A 20002-nucleotide genomic window follows, 5' to 3' on the forward strand; every position below is an offset into this window, starting at 1 on the left:
AACCGGGGGGATTTGGGGGTGTACATGGGGAGGGGGATCAGGGAATGCACAGCCAAGTCTGCCACCTTCCACCTCCCTCACTGATCCTTTAATTAGAATTCATTGATTGTTACCAAAATCACCCTCTTAATACTGAGTGTGAGACTCCTCACACGGAGGTTTTGGGGCTTGAAATGCCCCAAAGGGTTAAAGCTGGTGGCAAGGACCAGCAAAGCCAGGGCCAGGCCCCCATGTGCTACCACCAGTCCTGCTCCCACTGCCACATGCCTCTGGCTGTGCTCTCATCATGTTTTGTGCCTGCTCAGGTCGGGTTTGGACAGAAATCTGGATGAGGAGAGCAGGCAGCAGCAGCCAACCATGGCAAATGACACCATTGCCAACACTGACCTAGTCAAACATTTCTCTGACACATTTCAGAGAATTTTGTTAAAGAAGGAGTCATTCTGGTGATTACAAACAATTGTATTTATTAAAGATTAACAAAGGCACAAACACAGCCCCAGTCCAACTTCTGTCCTCACACTGCGGGGACCCTGAACACTTGGATTTCAAACCCTTGGGGCTCCAACCTGTCTCCTGCACTGCCAGGACCCTGAACACTTGGATTTCCGACCCCTGGGGCTCCAACCTGTCTCCTGCACTGCCAGGACCCTGAACACTTGGGTTTTGCCCCGAGATCTGGGATGGCAGCAGTGGATTCCTGCTGCCATCTAGCGAGACGAGGCTCACTCCAACCTCTCCTCAGGCAACACAACAAAACTCAACAGCTTCAGGAGAATACAAGATAACCAGGAAGCTTTCCCCTGTAACTCTTCCTCCTGTTCAAAACCAGAACTTGGATTTGGGAGAATGAATCCCTGCTCCTCACTCAGCTGCAAGCTTGTCCACCTCATCCATGTCATATGGATCCAGCTGCTTGATCGTGGTCTCTGTAAGAAGGAAAGAGAAATTGTTGGGATGTGAGCACAGAGCTCGTTCCCCTGAGCTGATGCCCGCACCCCAAGAGTGCCCCATGCCAGCTGGGAAGCTCCTGGACTGCTCACTGCAGCATTTCCCTCTGCAGGAAATCAGCTGGGAGAAAGCAGGAGGGAACTGGATGAGGGCAGCAGCCAAGGCACAGCAGCAAGCAAAAGCAGCAGCCCCACGGCAGCAGCACACAGAGCCCAGCCTCTGGTGTGCCCCCACTCCCTGTTCCCACCTCCACAGCCATGCAGGACAGGGAAGGTTTGTACCCTCCAACTGCAACACCACAACGAGAAAAGCACAAGTCAGACCGCTGGGAGTTCATCCTCACACTGGTTTCTTCTGGCCATGGCTGTGGTTGGGCTCATCCACATGACAGTTGTTCCAGCTGGTCATTGCTTCTACTCCACGGGAACAATCTCTGCCAGAATGTGTGGCTCGTGTCTTCTGTGCCTGGTGTCTGCCTCAGGCTCACTCCAGGTTCCAAGGACAGGTGGACATTTAAAGGAACCAAGAGGGCTGAGTGGCTCTGAGGCCAGAGATGAGGAAGGGACACCATTTCCTGCCCATCAGAAGGCTTCTATAACCTTCCTTCCTCTAAAATCACAGGAAAAACAGGCAGTGGGATTCAAAAAGCCATCAGTGCAGCCCTGGCATCTGGCAAATCCCACGAAAATCCTCTTGATGTTAACAAGTGACAATCAATTTCCACTCAGGAAAGATTTCCACAGCTGCCATCTCCTCTCCCACAGCCAGGGCTGAGCTCAGCTGGGGCACCAGGTCCCCTGTGACAAAGGCTTGCAAGGAAAGGCAGAAAAAGTGCCTGAAGGAGGGAGAAAAAAAGGTGCTGAGGTATCCTGGGTACCAGTAATGTCCCTTGCAAATTGCACACAACCTCAGGGGTGTTTCTTGGGAAATTTGCCTGCTGGGGAGCAAAGATCACCCTAAAAGCTGTATCTGTCCCCTGTTCCCAGTGAGATGAGCCCTGGGGAGAGCAGCAGCCTGACAAGGACTGTTTGTGACCAGGAAATCAGCTAGAGGGGCTCACAGCCCCAACACCCCCTCCCAGAGCAGAGATCAGTGTGGATGCTCACGGAAATATTCCTCAATCTTGTGCACGAGGCGCACGTTGTCTGCCTGCACCACGCTGAAGGCGATGCCGCGGTGCCCGAAGCGTCCTGCCCTCCCAATGCGGTGCAGGTAGGTCTCATAATCCGGCTCGCCGTCCAGATCCACGGGGAGGCCAAAGTTCACCACGGTGGTGACCTGCTGCACATCAATGCCTGGAACAGAGGGAGAGGATCCTCCTGGGATACCCTATCCCACAGGACCAGCTGCTCAAGTCCCTGAGGAAGAACAGCAGATCTGGGCTATCAGAGGGGTGCTGGGATTCCCAGGATACCTCTGGCACAGACGTTGGTGGCAATCAGCACCTTCTCCTTGCCCTCACGGAAGCGCTGGATGACGCTGGCCCGCTGCACCACGGTCAGCTCTGCTGTCAGGATGGCCACCTGGTGCCCGTCCTGGCTCATCTTCCCTGCCAGCCAGTCTGCCAGCCGCCGGGTCTGCATACACAGGGAGAGGCTGAGGCCAACACTTCCCTCTCCAGAGTCCCCTGCTCCTTTTGAGGGAGCTCATGGTCGTTTTCAACACTCCCCTGGGGTCTGCTCCTTTGTTTTGAGGGTCTTGGGAGGAGCCTGCTTTGCCCACACCATAAAATGACCCATTTGTGCCATTCCCAGTGGGAGAGGGGCAGTGCAGGGCTCTCCCAGGCAGGGGCCTTACCTGGCAGAAGATCATGACCTGACCGATGATGAAGCTGCTGTAGAGGTTGCAGAGGGCCCTGTACTGCTCGTCCATGCTCTGGCACACCATGAAATACTGCCTGATGTTGCTGAGGGTGAGCTCCTCCTCACGCAGCTTGATCACGATGGGGTCAGGGATGATCCGCTCCGCAAAGGCCCGCACGGGCTCCTTGTAAGTGGCTGAGAACAGCAGCACCTGGCAGCTCTTGGGAAGAGCCCTGTGGCAGGGAAAAAGCTCTGTCAGCCACAGAGGGCATCTGCTGCCCAGGAGAAGGACAGAAACCTAATTTAAACTGATTTTGTGTTGCCTTCAATGGAAAAGGAAACCAAGAGGCTGACAAGAAAGTTGGAGGAGGATTCTTTACAAGAGTGACAGGAAAAGGAGGGAATGGCTTCACACTAAAAGAAAACAGGTTTAGCTATTTGGAGGAAGTGCCAAGAGCAGCTGTGGCTGCCCCGTCCCTGGAAGTGTTGAAGGCCAAGCTGGATGGAGCTCTGAGCAACCTGGTCTAATGGAAGGTGTCCCTGCCCATGGGACAGGGTGAAAACAAGATCCCTTCCACCTGAGGCCATTCTATGATTCTGTGAGTCAATCCAAGGCCTGTAACAGCTCAAAGGAAAGTTAAATGAGGTGAAGTGTCTTACTGTGTGTCCAGTGCACACAGTTTCACAGAAAGACAGACCTGTGGACAAGACTCCTTGGCACCACGGGGACAATGTCACAGTGACAGATTCCTTTAAAGCTAAAGAAGAGGAGGTAAAGCAGGGAATGAGGACCCCAGCTATCATCAATCCTCACCTGTGGATGCGGATGCTCTGACAGGAGAGGCCCTGCATGTCGATCATGATGTCAGCCTCATCCAGCACGAACAAGGAGATCTTTGTCAGGTCCAGGATGCGCTGTTTGAAGCACCAGTCCAGTGTGGTGCCCGGCGTCCCGATGATGATCTGCTCCTCCAGCACTGTGCCCTTCAGAACTGCAAGGGGCAAAAGGCATTTGGCTGCCTCCAGGCATGGAGCTGTGTTTTCCCTTACCTTGCTCAGAGCCTGGCTGCTCAGTGATGCCTTCAAGGGGTAATCATGACACTTCCCTACAGCCTTGGGGCATGGGAACCACCCCTGTATGGGGAAAAGGGAGTCTGCAAGCAGCCAGTGATGTGGAAAAGCCTCCTCAGTAGGAGAGGGGGACTGACACTACATTATTGCCCTTCATGGATGTCTGGGCAGTCCCTGGTAGCTCCAGGCTCTAAGAGGGGATCCCTGTGCTCCCTCCCCATTTCTGGAGCAGTGCTGGTAGCTGTGCTGGGCTGGACTCACCTCGGTTTCCCCGGACAGCGTAGTTCACCTTGATGTCAGTGCAGAATTTCCCAATGGTCCGCACCACCTGCCCGATCTGCAGAGCCAGCTCGTAGGTGGGAGCCAGGCAGAGGCACTGCCAGGAGAGCAGAGGAAGGAGCTGTCAGGCCTGGGGTGGTGCACACCAGGGAGGGACAGCAAGAGGAGCTCAGGAGCATCCCACAGCACTGAGGTGCAGGGGATGGGGCAGTGTAGCACAGCTGCAGGCTCAGGAATTGGGCTGTGCTCCCAGCTTCAGCCAAGGAGGCAGAAAGAAGCTGCTGCTGCTGCTGTTTTTTGAGGAGGAAATTCCTCTCTCAGAACCGTGGTTCAGCTTGTTCCTGTGCCCAGTTCAGTCACACTGTCCATACACACAAGAGATCTTACATGGCTGGAAACTGCTGGCAAATAAAGGGGTCTGGGAGTATCTGACCACCAGAAACCAACAGTGTCTGCAGCTGCTCCTCAAAACCTAAATTCCAAGATAACTGAAGCCTGGATTGATCCACTCTGGCAAGTCAAAGCAGCTCCCTGAGGTGGGCACTGTGCTTTTGGTCCTACCTGCCACTGTGATGGGCCCTGGTGGTTGATCATCCCACTCCAGTGGGAAAAGTCACACAGGAACAGGGACAAAGCCCAGAGCTCTGCCCCTGGCACTGTCCTGGGCACCTGGGCCAACCCCTCTGCAGCAGCTCCCCCTGTCCTGCGTTACCTGAGGATATTTCTTGCTGGCATCAGCTCTGCTCAACATGGCCAAGACAAAAGCTGCTGTTTTCCCTGTCCCTGACTGGCTCTGGGCAATGAGGTTTTGGGGCCTGCAAGGCAAAGGCAGCTGACTGGAATGGAGGGGTCGGGGCACTCCTGCCTGGCACCACAGTGCTGGGATGCCACAGGGAGCTGGGGCTCAGGCACGGCGTGTTCCTACTCACGGGTATGCCAGCATGAGGGGCAGAGCCTGCTCCTGGATTTTGGATGGTCTGTTGAAGCCCATCATATAAACCCCCTGCAAGAGCTCCTTCTTCCTGTGGAAACAAAGCATCCAAGTGCCCATGAGAAGGAGGGTGGCACGCTGGAGCATGGCGGGGCTGGGGGCTGTGGCAACTCACAGGGGCAGCTCCTCGAAGGTCTTGATGGAAAAGAGTGGGGAGTTGGGGTCCCGCTGCAGGATCTCCACGTGCTGCTGGGACTCCACCAGGGATGTGTGGATCAACTTGTTCATCAGTGACAGCTCTGCCAGCGACACTGGGAAAGGCAGCAACTCCGTAAATAAAAGGAATGTAATCACGGAATCATTAGGGTTGGAAGGGATCTCTGGAAATTATCCAGTCCAAATCCCCTGCCAAAGCAGGGTCAACTGCAGTAGGAATGTGCTCCTGGAAGTCTGGAATGTCTCTAAAGAGGGAGAATCCAGGACCTCCCTGGGCAATCTGTCCCAGCACTATGTCACTCTGTGTCAAGAAGTTCTTCCACACACTGAGGTGGAACTTCTTGTGTTTTACTTTAAAACAAAAGGCTTGTACTGAGAATCCTCTCTGCAGAGGATTTCTTACCGTTCTGAGGGTTCATTAGAGACACATCCACCACTCCATAACTATCACCACAGCCAAAAATGAGTGTGAAAATACCCTTCACTGCTCTGGCAGTAAAACACCCTTTTGATGAAATGATGACTGCACACTGTGGGCTTCCCCTCCCTGGGGAGGCCGCAGGGGTCGGTCGGTGCTGACACCGAGATCCCCTCCGGACCCACCTCTCTCATCCTCGGCCTCGGGGGCGGCGGGGGCGGCGGGGGCGGCGGGCGGGGCGCGGAGCGGGCCGAGCCCGCGGGCCGTGACCCGGCCGGGCGGATCGGGGCCGCGCAGCCCGGCCCAGCGCGGAGCCGGCCGCTGCAGCACGGCCCCGAGCCCCACGCCGCCCGTGCCGTGGCCGCGGTCACCGCCCGCCCGGCCCAGCCCGGCCAGCCCGCGCTCTTCCCTCGCCATGGAGCCGGCCCACAGCGCCGGGAGCGCCGGATGGGGCGGGAACATCCGGCACCGGCACGGCGGGAGCGGCGCGGCCCGGGCAGCGCGGGGCGGCCGGGCGGAGCGAGACCCCAGGGTACGGTGGGCGGCCTTGGGGGGCCGGGGAGGGGCTCCTGCTGCACACAGGGCGGCCAACACTCGCCCCTGTGAGGTTCAGGGGGCTCCTGGGGCACAGAGCCTGTCCCATAGAGCGCTGGGAATCCTGGGGAGTTGGGGACTGGGACCAGGGATGCTGAGTCGTGGGACACAGAGGGAAGGAGGCGTCCCCAGGGTGATGGAGATACAGGGGTCCATGGGGCTCTGGGGGGTCACTGGGGTGGTGGGGGACAGGGTCCCCAGTTGCACATGGTGCCAGTACTGGTCCCCATAAGGTTTTAGGGGTCTCTGGCGAGTTAGGTGACAGGGATCCGGTAGACCAGGAAGGGTCTTCTGCTGCAGACACGGACCTCACACAGTTTGAGAGGGGAGGGAAGGGGCCCTTGGGTGCTGAAGGAGCAAGGAAAGCTGTAGGGTTGGGGTGCTGTCCCCCATAGGGTTTGGGCAGAGTTTTGAGGGTTCTGGGGATCAAAGACCCCTTCACAGATGGATGGGGATCCACAGGGTGCTGGAGAGCCAGGGACCTCCAACCTGGACGGGCTCCTGAGATCCCAAAACCCCTGTACTGTGGGGTGACACCCAGGTCCTCAAGGTTGTGTGTCTCCCCTCTGGGATCACCTTCAGGGGAGGTTCAGGCAAAGCTCGACGCAGAACTCCAGGCTGCAGCTGTCTCATGCTTCCCATCATCCCGCTCCCTTTTCCAGCCATCCCACTGTGCTTTTGGGGACCCTTTCCTGCACCAGAACTGCCGCCTTTTCAGGAAGAAAATTAATGCTAGTAATAGTCATAACACTACTAGTAGTGCTAGTAATACCTTGTTTCCATCCTTAAGCTAATTTATTTTAAAGATGGGGTGAAACAAGCAAAGGCAGATGAGTTAGGTGATGCAGACATAAGTTGTTAATAATAGATGTTGCCAGTGTTTCTAATGAACCCACAGAACAATAAGGAATCTTTACAGATGCTTTATTGAGGAAAGAATGATATTGCTGATAAGAAAACCTCCTCCACACCAGAACTTAACGCGCGCTTGAAGCGCACCAGGGGGATTTTCCTATGGGGGGTGTTGGGGAGGAGGAAGCAGCGGAGCTGGGGCTCTAGTAGCTGGTGTTCCGGCGGGGCATGAGGTGGTGGGCCAGGTCCCAGCGCACGCCGAAGCGCAGGGAGTCGCGTTTCTTCATGGTGGGCACCTCATACGTGTTGGGGACGATGACAGGCTTCTGCGGGCGGCGCGGCAGCCCCGTCTGCAGTATCTGCCTGTGCACGGCCCGGCGCAGGCGCTCATGTGGATCCTGCCCAGGAACGCAGAATCTCTTCCAGTCTTGTTTATATTTGTTTAATTTGGCCACTGGGTCAGTTCTCTTCACTCTACGAGCCTTTGGAGCGATGTAGTTCATGGCCAGTTGCCTTGGCATGGAGTATTCAGATATAGTGTCGCTCCCAAAATCCCCAACGAGAGAGGAGGGGCCTTCCTCACGGAGCCTGTCATCACTATCATCATCATCATCATCATCATAGTACAGGCAGTTCTTCAAGGTGTCACTGCTGGTCTCTATTTCGGAGGCGGGGTCATCCAAAAAATCACTGGAATACCCCAGGCTCCATGGCATGACGTTTGGTGACTCATCGGAGACCTCCACCGTTCCATCAGGCCTGTGCCTCAGCACCTTCCTCTTCATCACCAACCTCCTAGGTTCCCTCTCATCCATGGGATGAAGGGGAAGGGATGGCTCTGAGCCAAAAATGGTGGATGAGTCAGTATAGGAATCATCATGGAAATACGGCGGCCCCCTGCCGCCTTCCTGCAAGGCGCGCAGCTGGCTCAGATAGGCTGCCAGCTCCTCCTCACTCTCAGGGCCTAGCACATTCTCCATGGTTCCCACCAAACTGGATGGATTCTGCAGAAAAAGAAACCAGGGTTAATTTATTGCAGTACATTCAGGTTGGTTAAAGATGTCAAAGGGGCTCTGACGCTCAAGTTTTTGGGTTCAGGGAGCGTTGATTTAGGTTGGGGGTGTCCTCAGTGCACTGCTAAACCTCCTGCTGCCAGCAGAAGGCTCTTGCCTACAGTTACACAAACACAACCCCTAAATTCCTGCTAGAAATCTATACTAGAATTAACTATGTGATAAATGAAGTACCAGTGGAAAAACACAGGGCAGGCTCCATGCACTGTGTGAGAGATTAATGGTCTTTCCTTGTAGCTCTGCTTCTAAACCCACAATATTTAGTCATAATTTAATCAAGAGACATCCAAGAGGGTGTTTTACTTCCAGGGGAGGGAAGGGCTCAGTGCAGTGTGTTTAGATGCTCATTTATGAGTGGAGATAGTAAACCTCCAGCCCTGTGACAAAAAGGGATCCAGACATGGATCCCACTCTCAGCACAGGTTTAGGATCTCTTTAGGGGGATTTAAAAAGCTGCAAGTGGTGCTGGTGCCGTGGGGAACAGGGGGAGCAGATGGTGGGGTGGGATGAATGGCAGCCATCAGCACGCTGTCTGCAGTGGGGATGCAGGTGTGAAAGTGAAGGGGCTCCGTGACGGCTCGCCGGGAACGTGCTGCTGCTGACGGAGCAGATCCCGTCAGCTGGGGGAAGAGGAGTGATTGAATAGTCCAAAAAAAGAGATTTGAGTGAGATGAAGCTGCCCTGAGCTAAGCACCATGGCCTTGCCCTGCCTGTGCTCCCTGGGGAACACCAAGGGACTCAGACAATAAAGACTGACTGTTGGTAGCAGTTATTTTGCAGAACGAGCCTAGAGATCTAATCAAAAGCACATAAAAATGCAAATCCACCATTTTCTTCTTTCCCTGCAGACATCAAGGATCCACCAGCAACAAACTGGCACTCCAAGCTGGTGGCTATGGCTGAGGAGAGCGCAGCTACTGACCAGGAGCAGCTCCTGAGGAGGGTGCAGGAGCTGGAAGCAGAGGTGAAGCGGCTGCAGGAGAAGCTCCAGGAGGACAAGGAGGGTGCTGGGAGGAAAGAGGCTCCTCCAGCCCCTGGGAAAGGCAGGAAACGCCAACAACGGCCCTTTGATTTCAGTGCCCACAGCCGCAGACACGTGGCACTGCGCATTGCCTACCTGGGCTGGGGCTACCAGGGCTTTGCCAGCCAGGAGAACACCCCCAACACCATCGAGGAGAAGCTCTTTGAAGCCCTGAAGAAGACAAGGCTGGTGGATGACAGACAGACGTCCAACTACCACCGCTGTGGACGCACAGACAAGGGTGTCAGTGCCTTTGGGCAGGTCAGCATCTCCATGGAGGTTCCTCTTGGTGGGATGGAGATCTGATGGGATTATTGTCCCACAGTACAGCTCGCATTTGTTCTTTAAAAAACATCAGCTTTTAACCCTGGAAATGAACCTGGCAATAGCTTCCTGCATGTGCAATGATGATTTCAGACCTTTGAAGCCTTTTTAGTGCCATTTCCCCCACCATGTTATTGTTTTTCAGGGCCCTGTTTTAAGAGGATAAAATTTTAAGCTGCAGATTCCCCGGTAGCTTGGTGATGCCTTTCCCTTGGCTGATTTAACTTGCCAACCCTACAAAAACCCAAAATCTCCAGGAACTGGCTCACTTCCTGCAGCATCAGGCAGCTGAATTTCTGCACAGAAGGGTCTGAGGGGAGCTGCAGCCAGCGGAAGGGAGCGTGGGAGTGGGAGCTGGAGGGAGGGAAGCAAGTTGGCCTGCTTGGTGGGCATGGAGCCATCCGGCTGGCTGAGACACTGGGGAGAGAGCAACCTTGGTGACTTCACTGTAGGGCTGGGTCTCCTTTCTTCCCTCTCAGCACAGAAAGCGAAGCTGGCATAGGTTTAGCTTCAAATGGCTGCTCTGCTGTCCTTCACAGGATAAGTCACATGAAATCAGGGCATTTGGTGCCTTCTCTTGCACCACTTCAGCACACGGCACCTACGGTGGGAATGAACTTGTTCCCACCCCAGGCTTCCTGGCCAAGCAGGCTGTTACTGTCTTCAAGTCATCACCTCCAGCTTGGGAAAAAAAGCACATTATAACCCAGTGACTAAAGATGAAGCCATTCCGAGACCGCGCTACGTAGGCAGCCTGCAACTTTCCCTGTTTTATTAATGGAATCCATGGCATCTGCTCAGGTCCTCAAAGGCACTCGCAGCTCTGCCACGGCAGGATTGCCTGATTGAAGCCACCTTCATCTGTAGGAGATCCTGGATTTATTTCCCAGAGGTGTGGGAAGACTTGGCTCCACATGCTGGTGCGCCCATCCATCCGCGCTCTAATCCTGGCTTTCCTCATTTCTGCAGGTGATCTCGCTGGATCTCCGCTCCAGCCTGCCAGAGGGGCAGCAGCTCAACGGCCACGAGGGTGAGGAGCAGCAGGAGGAGCTCCGCTACACCCACATCCTGAACAGGGTGCTGCCGCCCGACATCCGCGTGCTGGCCTGGGCCCCGGTGGGGCCGGAGTTCAGCGCCCGCTTCAGCTGCCTGAGCCGGACCTACCGCTACTTCTTCCCCTGCGCCCAGCTGGACGTGGCCCTCATGGACACCGCGGCCCAGCGCTACGTGGGCACCCACGACTTCCGCAACCTCTGCAAGATGGACGTGGCCAACGGGGTGCTCAACTTCCAGAGGACGATCCTCAGCGCCAGAGTGACGTGGGTGGACGGGGGAGGAGAGGCCAGGCCACAGGATCCCTTCAGGCTGTGCCAGTTCGAGGTGACAGGACAGGCATTCCTGTACCACCAAGTGCGCTGCATGATGGCCGTGCTCTTCCTCATTGGCCAGGGCATGGAGAGCCCAGATGTCATTGATGAGCTGCTGGATGTGGAGAAGAACCCCCGGAAACCACAGTACAGGTAGGGATCGGTCTGGAAAACCCAGAGCAACAGCTGTGCCTGGAGTGCTGCTGGCAAGCCATGCCATCACTTGCAGCAGTCTCATGCACAGAAACAGGCTGCCAGGAATGTATCCACAAGGATCTCTGTTTTCATGCTCTTGAGCAAAGTTTTGATAGCTAAAGTCCTTGGTATTTGGTAAAATTCTGTCACTTTTTGCTCAGAAAGGAAGTTCTGTGAAAATTAGGGCTGGTTTTGGGAGATCCATTGTTCTGTTCCCACCTCCTGTCCTTGTCCCCAGCATGGCAGTCGAGTTCCCCCTGGTCCTGTACAACTGTGAGTTCCCAGACCTGCAGTGGCTCTACGACCCAGAGGTGCAGGGCTTCAACGTGACACACCTGCAGCAGCTCTGGGCCAGCCACGCTGTCAAAACCCACGTGCTCAGGGACATGCTGGCAGGGCTGGATGCTGCTCCCATGGCCACCAGAAAAGGTAGAGGGAGTTTGGGGGGAATAACTAGGAATGCACGCTGACAAGACAGCAGGGCCAGATGGGATATTGGGAAGAAAATCTTCCCTGGGAGGGTGGGAAGGCCCTGGCACAGGGTGCCCAGAGAAGCTATGGCTGCCCCATCCCTGGAAGTTTTGAAAATCGGGCTGGACAGAGCTTGGAGCAACCCGGGATAGGGGAGGGGGTGGAACGAGATAAGCTTTAAGATCCATTCCAACACAACCATTATGGGATTCTGTGAATTACAGAGGATTAACTGGTTTAAAAAAAAAAAGGACAGATAAACTGTTGTTTTTCCATGATGTCACAGGTCCAGGGAGCAGCCTGGTGCCCTGGGGTGAGCTGCAGCCCCCACTCCACAGCCAGATCAGCGGATTTGTGGAAGGGGTCCAAGCCCGCACCTACAAGCCGCTGCTGGCCCGGCCCCGGTGCGAGGGGCTGGAGGCCCGGATCGAGCACTTCGTGCGGAGGGGCCGCATCGACCCGCCCCAGGGGCCGCAATGGGCCGGGGAGGCCCCCGAGGGCAAGCGGGGCAGCACTGGAGACCCCGGACAGCTGCCCAAGAGGGTCTGCATGGACACCGAGTGAGGGGGCACCGCCGCATGGGGCCAGCCGACGCTTCACCCTTTTTTTAAATCACTGTTATTGAACAAAAAAAAAATAGTTTTTTCACTGCTATTTTTTATAAATCTGAAGAAAACCAGCGTTGTGTTCTGGCTTGGTGGCAGTGTGAAGGGGCTCAGCGCCCCCAGCGCGCAGTGAGGGAGCCCTGGGGGAATGGCTGAGGCTGTACTGGGCTGGGACCCCCCCACCCCGCTCGCTCCCCGGTACCTCCGGCCCGGCCGCGCCGCTCCCGCTGCTACGTTGTGGCCCCAACCGCCGCCGCTGTTTAAACACCCCCGCGAACCGCCATTGGGCGGCGTGGCTGTCACTCAACAGGCGGCGCCTCCCCATTGGACAGGCGCTGCGCGGGGCCGCACCCGCGGCGCCGCCATTGGCCGGGAGAGGGACGCGGAGAAGGAGGCAGAAGATGGCGGCGGGCGGCGGCGCGGCGAGGCGCTGTTGGCGGAGCGGCGTGGGGCTGGCCCGGGCGGTGCGTGGCGTCTGCGGGAGCGGGCGGGCGATGGCGGCTCTGCGGGCGGAGGAGCTGGCGGAGCGGCTGCGGAAGAGCGAGGAGCAACAGCGAGAGGTGAGCGATGTGCGGGCCGCTGGGCCCGGGGCCCCCGGACTACAACTCCCGGCGTGCACAGCGCGGGAGGTCCCGGGGAGCGGGACACGCGGTGGGGGACCGGCTGGGATGGGAGAAACAACATCGAGTTCTGTCCGTTGCCATGGACAGGGAGAGTTTCCCCTATCCTACGTTGCTCCAAGCCCTGTCCAGCCTGGCCTTGGACGCTCCCAGAGATGTGCAGCCACATCTTCTCTGGGCAGCCTCTGTCAGGTCCTCACCACCTTCACAGGAAAGAATTTCTTCTGAGTATCCCCTCTAACTTTGTCTTTTGTCGGTGTGAAGCCATTCTCCCTTATCCTGTCACTCCAGGCCCTTATCCAAAGTCCCTCTCCAGCTCTCTTGGAGCTCCTTTAGGCACCAGAGGAGCTCTAAGCTCTCCCTGGAGCCTTTTCCGGGTGAACACCCGCAGCTCTCGCAAACATTTCCTCACATCAGAGCTGCTCCATGCCCCTGGTCACCCTGGTGCCTCCTCTGGCCTGCCTCCAGCAGCTCCAGGTCCTTCCTGTGCTGGGACCCCTGAGCTGGAGGCAGCTCTGCAGGTGGGGTCTCACCTGAGCAGGGCAGAGGGGCAGAATCCCCCTCCCCTGCTGCCCACGCTGGGGGATCAGCCCAGCACAGGGGGGTTCTGGGCCAGCAGCCCAAGTGCTTCTTGCAGAGCTGCTCTCCATCCCTTCATCCCCAGCCTGGATTGATCCTGGGGGTTGCCCTGACACAGGTGCAGCACCTGCCCCTTGGCCTTGTTGAACCTTGTGAGATTCCCCAAGGCCACTGACTGAGCTTGTTCTGATCCCCACACCTTCCCTCAGTCACAGATCAGGAGCACATGGAAGGTGAGCATGTTGCTGCAGGTCACAGTGTAGGTTTGTGTGAAAGCCAAGGGCTGTTTAAACCCCACCACTTGTGTCTCATTCTCTCCTCAGATTCCCAAGGACCCGACGCAGCGATGGCTCCGGGAACTTGCTGCACTGAGCCAGCAGCTGCAGCAGGTTCACCCCAACGTCCTGGCCAAGATCCTTAAGCAGAGAACTGTATACCAGAATGAGGAGATTGTGGTGATAGACAAACCCTACGGGCTCCCTGTGCACGGTGAGGAATGGAAATGGCTCTGTGATGCTGACAGGGATCTTCTGTCTCTGTCTTTCCCTGGGGTTTTCCTTCCCAGGGAGGGTTCCAGGGGCTTGGTCACTGTCAGATCTCAGCCTTCCCATTGCATTTTGGGGTGACTTAGGGTGCATGGGGAGTACGAGAGGTGAGACTCCTTGCTGCCCTGGGTCACACAGGTGGCCCTGGCATCAAGAACTGCATCGCTGATGTGCTGCCCATTTTGGCCAAGATGCTGGAGAACATGAAAGCTGAACCCCTCCACCTCTGCCACCGGTTGGACAAGGAGACCACAGGTGTGATGGTGCTGGCACGGAGCAAGGAGGCAGCGGAGAAGATCCGTCTGCTCTTCAAAACCCGTCAGGTGGAGAAGATCTACTGGTAGGAAAGGTTTGAGTGAAGAAGGGGCTGTAAAAGGTGTTTAAAAGAAGGGTGAGGGGACAATACCTGGGGTGTGGGGGCTTTGTGAAAGTAGAGGGTGTTGCTTCTCTCCCCCTTATCTCACCATTTTATGGGACTGGGTTGTGGAAGAGGGGCTGAAGGGAGGTGTGAGCAACACTCTGCAGATTTTCTGTTTTCCCTTTCCAGGGCAATTGTCTTGGGGGACCCGGATCCTGTTGAGGGCGTTGTGGAGATCCCCATTGTTGAAAAGGAGGTGCAGAGCCACCAGTCCCACTACAAGGTGAGGTCCATGTTCCCTCAGCCACCATTCAGCCCCAGCATCCCCTCCTGCCTCTCCCAACTCCCCCTCTCACCACCCTTCAGATGACGCTGGCTCCCAACTACCGCCTGTGTCCGGAGGATGGGAAGGTGGTGAAGATCCGCAAGAACAGGAATGCTGAGAGGGCAGTGACTCGGTACCGCCGGCTGGCCAGTGCCTCTGCCTGCTCGCTGCTGGAGCTCCAGCCCATCACTGGTGAGAGAGGCTGTCCCAGGGCTGGATCTGCTCTCTGTGCAGTCAGCAGCAGCTCTGGAAGGGAGAACTTGTCACTAGACATGAATCCTTGGGACAAAGCTCTGGGAATAAGCCCTGCTGGGACGATGCTTTGGTTCCGAGCTGTTTGCTGACTGCCAGCGATTTCAGCATGGCTTTGTCCAGCACTGAGGGGGGTGGGTGCTGAGGTGTGGCACAGCTGGATGTCACTTTTCTTCCTCCTCAGGGGTTAAACACCAGATCCGGGTTCACCTGGCCTATGGCTTGGGATGTCCCATCCTGGGGGATCACAAATACTCACACTGGAGCAAACTGGCACCTCAGGTAAGGCAGGTTTTGCACTGGGGAGCAGCTGGAGCTGGATACAGCCCCTTGTGTCCCCCAGCTCCTCATGGGCTGGGGATTTCAAGTCCCAGCTGAAAAGCTGCAGTTTTGAAGGGAATGTTTTCTGTCCTTGCTGCAGAAGCTTCCTGAGCTCACCCTGAGGAGGCTGAAGCTGGAGCAGAGCAAGGCTCGGCACCTGCCCCTGCACCTGCACGCCCACCGGCTCTGCCTGCCCCTGGGCCAGCCCTTAGACTTTGTCTGCAAGCCACCCCTCTTCTTCCAAAAAACCCTGAGGAAGCTAGAACTGGACATCCCTAAGGACTGACGAGGCAGGACTGGAATGGTGCTGTGTATCTCCACATATCCAGTGTGTGGCAGCAGCTGTGCTCACCCTGGAGCCAGTGGTGGGGTGAAGCCTGCAGTCTCTGTGCTGATGCTGCTGGATTCAGAGTGGGTGCCTGCATGTGCTTCTGGCCCAGGAAGGCAGCTGGACATACTGAACAGCCTCTAGTCGAGACGAACAAGGCTGGGTGGAAGTTGAGCTTTGCCTGATTTGTGTTTTGAACTTGTCTCCAGGCAATAAAAGCTCCAGTTCCCGTGAAGGAAAGTGTTGTGTGTGTGTGTTTCTGTGCTCTGGCCAGGTGGGACTCAGTCCCTGTGTAGGTTTGAGCAGACCTGGTTGCAGCCCCTCCCAGATTTTGGAACTCACTTTTCTCTCCAGCGTTGTTTAGCTCAGATTTGGAGAGTCCCTTTATTGGAAAATCCATCGAAAGTGCAATTGGGCAGTGGCTCTGTTTTGTTTTGCTTTTTTCTTCTGTGCTGAGAGACTGCACAGGAAGTTCCTTGGCTTGGCTGGACTGAGAAACTCTGAGATTGCCCCTGCTCTGTGCTGCCAGCAGCATTGGTGTGGGTTTCTTAGCACTGTGCTGCTGGGAAACTATTCTGTCCCACTGCCCCTTCGGTTACCCTATCCCTTATTTCTAAAACTTTTTATTGGGATACCCTGCCCTTGAGAGCTTTCCTTGGAGCCAGATTCTTCCCCCTGTGCCCTTGAGAGGGAGGCAAAAGGAGGGATCAATGATCTGGGGAATTGCAGCTGATGTTCTGCCTCAAAATTACCTCATTTGGCATCTCCTGACCTGTCTGAGGAGCTTGGGGCTGGGCAGTGGGATGTTCTCTGGCCCCTGTGGCTGGTTTGGGTGCTGGAAAGGGCATTTTGTACCCCAAGGGCCCACCGTGCATCTGGCTGGGGCTTCTTGCTGTGGGAGGCCTGGTCCCCTGGCTCCCTGCTGAAAATAGCTGGGGACCCCCATGCGCTCAGGCCACAGCGCCAGAAATCTGTTGGCTGATGAGAGAGGGACATAAAACCACGGGGAGCCAGGAGCGCCTTCAGCCGGGCAGGAATGCTGCCCTGCAGGAATGCTTTCAGGGAGGAAAGCTGCCTTCCCAGCCTGCTGCCTTCCCAGCTCACTCCTGTGGCTGCTGGGGTGGGTTTTTCTATTTCTGTTTGTGAAAAGGCTGCCCCTGTAATTATGAGGTGATTTAACGCCCTGTCTGAGCTGTCGTTCACAGCTGCCGGACACAGCACTCGGCAGGGACTCCTCAGCCCGGCAAAGTCGCTCCTTGAGCCACTCACACCTCAGGCAGCCCTCCTAGTGTCTCTTCCTCGCTTCAAAATGTCCCTGTCACACACGGCTGCCGAGTACATGCTCTCTGATGCTCTGCTCCCGGATCCCAGCAGTTCCCGAGCCAAGGGTTTGCGGCTGGAGCTGCCGAGCGATCGCCTGCTGAAGTTTGTCACTGTGGGGCTGCCCCTCTTCCTCGTCTCGCTGGCCTTTGCCCGGGAGTTCTCTGCTGGTGAGTTGTTGTGGCTTTTTCAATGTGCTCTTCAGGTCGTGGGCAATCATCAGTGGTGGTTTGGTTGTCGTGGCAAACTCTTTGTATTCTTGATGGTGTTGTGATCCAAAGTGGAACAGCCTGAAGTCTGGTTTTAGGAGCTGTTCTGCCTCATGGGTGTTTATTGATTGTTTTTAATGGCTCATAATTCACTGGGAGAGCCTGGGAACAGCTGTGTAACCCCAGGAGCAGCACTGAGTCAATGCCTAGCCTCAGCTGCTTCTGCCCAGCACCTTTGGGTGACACAGGCTTGTTTCTGAGGAAGAGGAGGAGGAGAGTGCTGGCAGCATGGAAAGATGCATTGTGACCTCAGGCTAAATCTGGCCTCGGCCAACATCCAGCTGCTGTCCCTGAGGATTTGGTTTTACTCCAGTTTCTGGCTGGTCAGTCTATAATTCCCTACACTGTGTACACACCACTACACACAAAGGGTTTGTGTTTGGGAAGAGATGGAAAAGTCCTTGCTAGAAACACAGCGGCTCCAAAATGACCATGAAGAAATCTTTTTTTAATTCATAGCAATGCCTGAGATGTAATTATCCTTCTGTAAGGCATTGGCTCGTGGCTGTGGAATGTTCCTCCACTCTTCATGGCTGAGGTTTGCTCTCCTCCTCCTTACCCCAGGCTCCCAGATCAGCTGCTTCTCTCCCACCAACTTCACGGGGAAGCAGTCCGCCTACACTGACACGGCCTGCTGGGACTCCCTCATCCACCATGGCTTTGATGCTGACGGACATGCCATTACCAAATCTCTCTGGGCTCTCAAGGTAGGGTCAAAATCACATCTGAGTGCCCCAGCATCCCATCTGGATGTCCACAGCAACAGCAACTCCACATCCTCAACGACCTTTCATCTTCTTTGCCCAGGTCTTCCCCTACTCGCTGCTGGTGGTGGCGGTGCTGATGTACCTGCCGTACCTGCTGTGGCGTTACGCTGCCGCCCCTGCGCTGCACTGTGACCTCCTCTTCATCATTGATGAGCTGGATAAATCCTACAACCGCTCCGTGCGCCTGGTGCAGCACATGAAGAAGGTCCAGCAGGCCAGTGCCGAGCCAGAGCAGTTCTGGGAGGAGTACGAGAGGTGAGGTCAGGCCAGGTCACTGTCGCCCTTGGAGTCCCTCCATGTGGTGGTGTGGCTGCAGCCAGAATGATTTGGGTGAAATGGGGGGTGGCTCTCACTCCCCCTTGTGTCCCTGCACCCCCAGGGCCCGCCGGGAGAGGTATTTTGAGTTCCCATTGCTGGAGCGGTATCTGACCTGCAAGCAGCATGCCCACGCCCTGGTGTTCATCTACATCCTGCGGAACCTGCTTCTGCTCTTCTTCCTGGCTGCCACCTGCCTCTACCTGGTCTTTCTCCACCTTAACATCTTCTTCCAGGATGAGTTCAGCTGCTCCATCAAAACAGGGCTGCTCCAGGCAGAGCCGCACATCCCCCTGCTCATCCCTTGCAAGCTGGTCTTCTTCTCCGTGTTCCAGATCATCAGCCTCTCGATTGGCAGTGTCTATGTGCTCCTCATCCCTGTTGTCGTCTACAATGCCCTGCAGCTCTGCCAGTGGGACAAAGGGCTGCTCTCTGTCTATGAGATGCTGCCTGCCTTCGACCTGCTCAGTCGCAGGATGCTCACCTGCCCTCTCAACGACCTCAACATCATCCTTCTCTTCCTCCGTGCCAACATCTCCGAGCTGACCTCCTTCAGCCGCCTCAATGCCGTCAGCGCCCTGAGGGAAGCCACTGCCAACAAGGAGGACATAGATACTGTCATTGATTTCATGACACTGCTGGCTGGGCTGGAGACCACCAAGCCCAAACACCAAGTTTGCACCCCCGAGGCTGAAGGCAGTACAGCCCTCTCCAACGGTGTGGCTCTAGGTAGGCTTTTTTGGGTAAAGACAACTTCTTCCCTTTTCTCTTGGCTCCCACCCTCAAAATGTGGCTGGAGCACCCAGAATCCTTTGCCAAGACCTTAAGGTGTTTGGGGCATAGCTGGGGGTCACTGTGAGGGCTGACAAATCCTGGAAGGGGTTCTGGCATCCAGAGCGTGATGCTACTTCAATCCAAGGTGTGGGCAGGGGTTGCTATAGGAACAGCAAGCCAAGAGATTGCTGCTTAAATCCAAGCTCTGGGCAAACTGCAGGGCTGGGAGGGTCCCTGTTTTTCACAGCTCATCCTGCTAGGAGTGGGGTTGGGAGTTTTAAATCCTGGGGGGCTGATGCCAAGAATGCCATGCCCACCCCCTTCTCCCATTCGCATGGCACTGGTGGGCACTGTGAGGCTGAGTGTGGAGATGGAGATGGGTTCCAAGATAGAGCCGCATTCTCAGGACCTGCACTGCTCCCTCTTCCACGTGCTATGGGTTTTGGGGAGCTGGATCCCTCCTTTGGGGTGTCACAGGCACCCCTGGCACCCATGGCAGGTGCTTTGCAGGCCATGTGTGACAGCCCAGCCCCACAGGCAGGAGTCAAAAGGCCTGGGCTTCATTCCTGACCCTGAACACATAGTCTGAATTATGGTTTAAAAAAATCCACAGACTGAGCTGGAGTCTGCATCCTTATTACCATGGCAACCCAGGGCCAGCACAGCTGGCTCCTGGGCCAGTTACTCAGTGCTGGAAAAAGCCCAGATCTTAGTCTGCCATTGCCCAACTCATTAACTGCCTGCTCTTCCCTCTTGTCTAGAACCAAAGCCTGGAATGGAAATGATGGGAAAAGCCTCACGAGACTCGCTCGGCTCTGCCTGACCCAGAAGCAGAGAGCAGGCAGGGATCCTGTGATCCCAGGATCACTTTTCTGACACAGCTATCCTGCAGCAGCCAGGCTGAAAGCCTGATCTTTCCCTTCTTATGTACATTTGTCCAGTAAAAAAGGGTTAAACAATCCATGTTTTGTGCAGAATCTCTCAGGTCTCTTATTCTAAGTGCTGGGTGCCATGCTGTGCCTCTTCCACACAAATTTCCCGGCTCTTATGGCAAGAGGT

At 55.9% G+C, this 20002-nt stretch overlaps 5 protein-coding genes across 7 annotated transcripts; 3 read left to right on the forward strand and 2 right to left on the reverse strand.

The window, feature by feature from the left end:
- Window positions 1-450: 450 nt before the first annotated feature.
- Window positions 451-5894, reverse strand: DDX25 (DEAD-box helicase 25). The gene is made up of 10 exons (XM_033081886.1): window positions 5854-5894; window positions 5210-5345; window positions 5033-5125; window positions 4816-4918; window positions 4086-4200; window positions 3568-3745; window positions 2749-2986; window positions 2366-2528; window positions 2058-2246; window positions 451-929 (listed from the first exon to the last, which is right to left on the reverse strand). The coding sequence occupies exons 2-10, from the start codon at window positions 5320-5322 to the stop codon at window positions 865-867; spliced, it is 1257 nt and encodes a 418-aa protein (XP_032937777.1). The 5' UTR covers window positions 5323-5345; window positions 5854-5894; the 3' UTR covers window positions 451-864.
- Window positions 5895-6155: 261 nt separating this feature from the next.
- On the forward strand, window positions 6156-12363 carry PUS3 (pseudouridine synthase 3). Its single transcript, XM_033081883.1, has 5 exons — window positions 6156-6200; window positions 9036-9469; window positions 10502-11052; window positions 11333-11523; window positions 11852-12363. Exons 2-5 carry the CDS (start codon window positions 9083-9085, stop codon window positions 12127-12129), a joined length of 1407 nt encoding a protein of 468 aa, XP_032937774.1. The 5' UTR covers window positions 6156-6200; window positions 9036-9082; the 3' UTR covers window positions 12130-12363.
- On the reverse strand, window positions 7170-12533 carry HYLS1 (HYLS1 centriolar and ciliogenesis associated). Its single transcript, XM_033081891.2, has 2 exons — window positions 12373-12533; window positions 7170-8118 (listed from the first exon to the last, which is right to left on the reverse strand). The coding sequence occupies exons 1-2, from the start codon at window positions 12493-12495 to the stop codon at window positions 7318-7320; spliced, it is 924 nt and encodes a 307-aa protein (XP_032937782.1). The 5' UTR covers window positions 12496-12533; the 3' UTR covers window positions 7170-7317.
- A 5-nt stretch (window positions 12534-12538) lies between these two features.
- On the forward strand, window positions 12539-15733 carry RPUSD4 (RNA pseudouridine synthase D4). 2 transcript variants are annotated; one of them, XM_033081889.2, is made up of 8 exons: window positions 12539-12730; window positions 13579-13602; window positions 13693-13858; window positions 14053-14254; window positions 14462-14555; window positions 14639-14789; window positions 15034-15131; window positions 15271-15733. In XM_033081889.2, the coding sequence occupies exons 1-8, from the start codon at window positions 12572-12574 to the stop codon at window positions 15454-15456; spliced, it is 1080 nt and encodes a 359-aa protein (XP_032937780.1). In that variant the 5' UTR covers window positions 12539-12571; the 3' UTR covers window positions 15457-15733. The 2 variants fall into 2 exon arrangements, with proteins under 2 accessions (XP_032937780.1, XP_032937781.1); XM_033081890.2 differs by lacking the exon at window positions 13579-13602.
- A 93-nt stretch (window positions 15734-15826) lies between these two features.
- PANX3 (pannexin 3) lies at window positions 15827-19904 on the forward strand. 2 transcript variants are annotated; one of them, XM_033081885.2, is made up of 5 exons: window positions 15827-16988; window positions 17652-17794; window positions 17895-18109; window positions 18234-18898; window positions 19705-19904. In XM_033081885.2, the coding sequence occupies exons 1-5, from the start codon at window positions 16808-16810 to the stop codon at window positions 19764-19766; spliced, it is 1266 nt and encodes a 421-aa protein (XP_032937776.1). In that variant the 5' UTR covers window positions 15827-16807; the 3' UTR covers window positions 19767-19904. The 2 variants fall into 2 exon arrangements, with proteins under 2 accessions (XP_032937776.1, XP_032937775.1); XM_033081884.2 differs by lacking the exon at window positions 19705-19904 and having other exon boundaries at window positions 18234-19476.
- The last annotated feature ends 98 nt before the right edge of the window (window positions 19905-20002 follow it).

Source organism: Catharus ustulatus, chromosome 28 (assembly GCF_009819885.2).
Source record: "Catharus ustulatus isolate bCatUst1 chromosome 28, bCatUst1.pri.v2, whole genome shotgun sequence".
NCBI lineage: Eukaryota > Metazoa > Chordata > Aves > Passeriformes > Turdidae > Catharus > Catharus ustulatus.

What these genes read in the sequence shown, in the direction of transcription:
- DDX25 (XM_033081886.1), bottom strand. Translation starts at nt 5,322, where the DNA reads ATGAACAAGTTGATCCACACATCCCTGGTGGAGTCCCAGCAGCACGTG. An exon ending in CCCCTCATGCTGGCATACCC is followed by an intron (nt 4,919 to 5,032) that starts GTGAGTAGGAAC and finishes TTTGCCTTGCAG; the next exon opens with GCCCCAAAACCTCATTGCCC. An exon ending in CACCAACGTCTGTGCCAGAG is followed by an intron (nt 2,247 to 2,365) that starts GTATCCTGGGAA and finishes CCTCTGTTCCAG; the next exon opens with GCATTGATGTGCAGCAGGTC.
- PUS3 (XM_033081883.1), top strand. Translation starts at nt 9,083, where the DNA reads ATGGCTGAGGAGAGCGCAGCTACTGACCAGGAGCAGCTCCTGAGGAGG. An exon ending in GTGTCAGTGCCTTTGGGCAG is followed by an intron (nt 9,470 to 10,501) that starts GTCAGCATCTCC and finishes TCATTTCTGCAG; the next exon opens with GTGATCTCGCTGGATCTCCG. An exon ending in CCCCGGAAACCACAGTACAG is followed by an intron (nt 11,053 to 11,332) that starts GTAGGGATCGGT and finishes CCTTGTCCCCAG; the next exon opens with CATGGCAGTCGAGTTCCCCC.
- HYLS1 (XM_033081891.2), bottom strand. Translation starts at nt 12,495, where the DNA reads ATGGGGAGGCGCCGCCTGTTGAGTGACAGCCACGCCGCCCAATGGCGG. An exon ending in GCGGCGCGGCCGGGCCGGAG is followed by an intron (nt 8,119 to 12,372) that starts GTACCGGGGAGC and finishes CTTTTTCTGCAG; the next exon opens with AATCCATCCAGTTTGGTGGG.
- RPUSD4 (XM_033081889.2), top strand. Translation starts at nt 12,572, where the DNA reads ATGGCGGCGGGCGGCGGCGCGGCGAGGCGCTGTTGGCGGAGCGGCGTG. An exon ending in GCGAGGAGCAACAGCGAGAG is followed by an intron (nt 12,731 to 13,578) that starts GTGAGCGATGTG and finishes ACCTTCCCTCAG; the next exon opens with TCACAGATCAGGAGCACATG. An exon ending in CAGGTGGAGAAGATCTACTG is followed by an intron (nt 14,255 to 14,461) that starts GTAGGAAAGGTT and finishes TTCCCTTTCCAG; the next exon opens with GGCAATTGTCTTGGGGGACC.
- PANX3 (XM_033081884.2), top strand. Translation starts at nt 16,808, where the DNA reads ATGTCCCTGTCACACACGGCTGCCGAGTACATGCTCTCTGATGCTCTG. An exon ending in AATCTCTCTGGGCTCTCAAG is followed by an intron (nt 17,795 to 17,894) that starts GTAGGGTCAAAA and finishes TTCTTTGCCCAG; the next exon opens with GTCTTCCCCTACTCGCTGCT. An exon ending in TTCTGGGAGGAGTACGAGAG is followed by an intron (nt 18,110 to 18,233) that starts GTGAGGTCAGGC and finishes CTGCACCCCCAG; the next exon opens with GGCCCGCCGGGAGAGGTATT.